The 2,900-nt window shown below is 42.2% G+C and overlaps 1 protein-coding gene across 1 annotated transcript in view; it reads right to left on the bottom strand.

Moving 5' to 3' along the window:
- LOC111950701 (stromal interaction molecule 1) overlaps positions 1 to 2,900 on the bottom strand; it is a 132,812-nt gene that overhangs the window by 68,106 nt on the left and 61,806 nt on the right. Inside the window, exon 6 of the mRNA XM_023968505.2 lies at positions 444 to 559. Within this exon, the coding sequence (XP_023824273.1) occupies positions 444 to 559 (116 nt within the window). The remainder of the gene's footprint in view (positions 1 to 443; positions 560 to 2,900) is intronic.

Genomic DNA, 2,900 nt, shown 5'->3' on the forward strand with positions numbered 1-2,900 from the left:
CTTCTCTCTATTCTGGTTAGAGCCAGTTTGCACTGTTCTGTGAAGGGAGTAGTACACAGCGTTGTACGAGATCTTCAGTTTCTTGTAATGATCATGCTGTTTAAGCAACTTCTTGATATGCCACACCTGTCAGTTGGATGGGTTATCTTGGCAAATGAGAAATGCTCACTAACAGGGATGTAAACAAATGCGTGCAGCAAATTTGAGAGAAATAAGCTTTTTGTGCACATGGAAAATGTATGGGATCTTATATTTCAGCTCATGAAACATGGGACCAACACTTTACATTTTATTCAGTATATGTATATATATTTCAATGTCTATTTCAGGGATTTCAGGCTATTCCAAACACAGTAAATAGACAGCATACAGCAGAGAGCATACAAGGTCAGACAGGAATTCACATATCAACCCCACATGCACACACACACTTAGACACTCACTGAGTGGTGGTCCGAACAGCACGGTGTCCATTGCTTTCAGCTGTAGTTTCTGGGCGTGACTCCGGTCAATAATCTTCAGAATGGACAGAGTGAGAGTGGTGTTCTTTACTGCCAACCTGAGGGAGGAGAGGAGAGAGAGATTTTTATTTTATTTTACCTTTATTTAACTAGGCAAGTCAGTTAAGAACAAATTCTTATTTTCAATGACGGCCTAGGAACAGTGGGTTAACTGCCTGTTCAGGAGCAGAATGACAGATTTGTACCTTGTCAGCTCAGGGATTTGAACTTGCAACCTTTCGGTTACTAGTCCAACGCTCTAACCACTTGGCTACCCTGCCGCCCCAGGGTAGTGAGAAGAGAAGAGAGAAGTGTGTGTGTCTGGTATAATGCATGTGCGTGGGTGGGTTCTTGAATTGTGGTGGCATTTAGGATTTTTTTATTCAAATGTAATTGGCTACAGCTTCCCATTCTAAATCAACTAATATAATYACTTTAAATATTTGGTTTTACCTTTATAACTTTGTGCCACCAGTAGGGGCTAACACCAATGAGAAGTTGTAGGTTATTTCAGATTTTATTAAATGCCTTGTAACTATGTGCGCTGAGAGTCGGGAAGAAAGTTCAGGGAGTGAGTGATTTAATAAAACAAGAACCTCGAACAATGCCCAGACATGAAACAGAAACAATGACGCCTTGGGAAGGATCCAAAGGGAGTGACACTATATATAGGGCAGGCAATCAAGGAAGTGATGGAGTCCAGGTCTGATGCGCAGGTGTGCGTAATTTCTCCAAAAAGTATGATCTTTGTCCCATGTGCAGTTGCAAACCGTAGTCTGGCTTTTTTATGGCAGTTTTGGAGCAGTGGCTCTTCCTTGCTGAGTGGCCTTTCAGGTTATGTCGATATAGGACTTGTTTTACTGTGGATATAGATACTTTTGTACCCGTTTCATCCAGCATCTTCTCAACGTCCTTTGCTGTTGTTCTGGGATTGATTTGCACTTTCACACCAAGGTACGTTCATCTCTAGGAGACAGAATGCGTCTCCTTCCTGAGCGGTATGGCGGCTGCGTGGTCCCATGTGCTTATACTTGCGTACTATTGTTTGTACAGATGAATGTGGTACCTTCAGGCGTTGGAAATGCTCCCAAGGATGAACCAGACTTGTGGAGGTCCACAATTGTTTTCTGAGGTCCTTGGCTGATTTCTTTATTTCCCATGATGTCAAGCAAAAAAGAGGCACTGAGTTGAAGGTAGCCTTGAAATACATCCACAGGTACACCTCAATTGACATCAATTGATGTCAATTAGCCTATCAGCCTTAAGCTTCTAAAGCCATGCACATCATGGCAAATTTCCAAGCGTTTAAAGCAGAGTCAACTTAGTGTATGTAAACTTCTGACCACGAATTGTGATACAGTGTTATAATAAGCTGAAAATAATCTGTCTGTAAAACAATGTTGGGAACAATTACTATGTGTCATGCACACAGTAGATGTCCTAACCGACTTGCCAAAACTATATATATATATACAAGTGGGGAGAACAAGTATTTGATACACTGACGAGTTTGCAGGTTCCTACTTACAAAGCATGTTAGAGTCTGTAATTTTTATCATAGGTACACTTCAACTGTGAGAGAACAATCAAAACAAAAATCCAGAAAATCACATTGTAGATTTTAAGTAATTAATTGAGATTTATTGCATGGAAAATAAGTATTTGAGTACAATCAAAAAGCAGAAATTATACTTTTAGTATATACCCTTGTTGCAATTACAGAGTCAAGTTTTCCTGTAAGTCTTACACAAGGTTTTCACACACTGTTGCTGGTATTTTGGCCCACTCCTCCATAGCAACCTCTCCAGAGTCAGTGATTTGGGGCTTGCGTGGCAAACGGACTTTCCTCCCTCCAAAGATTTTCTATTGGGTTAGAGTCTGGAGACTGGCTAGGCCACTCCAGGACCTTGAATACTTCTTACGGAAGCCACTCCTTCGTTGCCCGGCGTGTGTTTGGATCATGTCATGCTGGAAGACCCAGCCAGCATCTTCAATGCCTTCTGATGGAAGGAGGTTTTTCAAAATCTCACGATACATGGCCCCATCATCTCTCCTTCAATACGTGCAGTCGTCCTGTCCCTTTGCAGAAAAGCACCCAAAGAATGATGTTTCCACCCCATGCTTCACAGTTGGGATGGTGTTCTTTGGTGCACTCAACATTCTTTGTCCTCCAAACACGGCGAGTTGAGTTTTACCAAAAATTATTTTTGGTTCATCTGACCAAGACCTTCTCCCATTCTCTCTGGATCATCCAAATGGTCTCTAGCAAACTTCAGACGGCCTGGACATGCTGGCTTAAGCAGGGGGACACTGCTGCGCTGCAGGATTTTAAGTCCTGGCGGCGTAGTGTGTTACTATGGTTGTGCTTTACTGTGGTCCCAGCTCTCTTGCAGGTCATTG

The sequence above is a fragment of the Salvelinus sp. IW2-2015 genome, linkage group LG23 (genome assembly GCF_002910315.2).
Source record: "Salvelinus sp. IW2-2015 linkage group LG23, ASM291031v2, whole genome shotgun sequence".
Lineage (NCBI taxonomy): Eukaryota > Metazoa > Chordata > Actinopteri > Salmoniformes > Salmonidae > Salvelinus > Salvelinus sp. IW2-2015.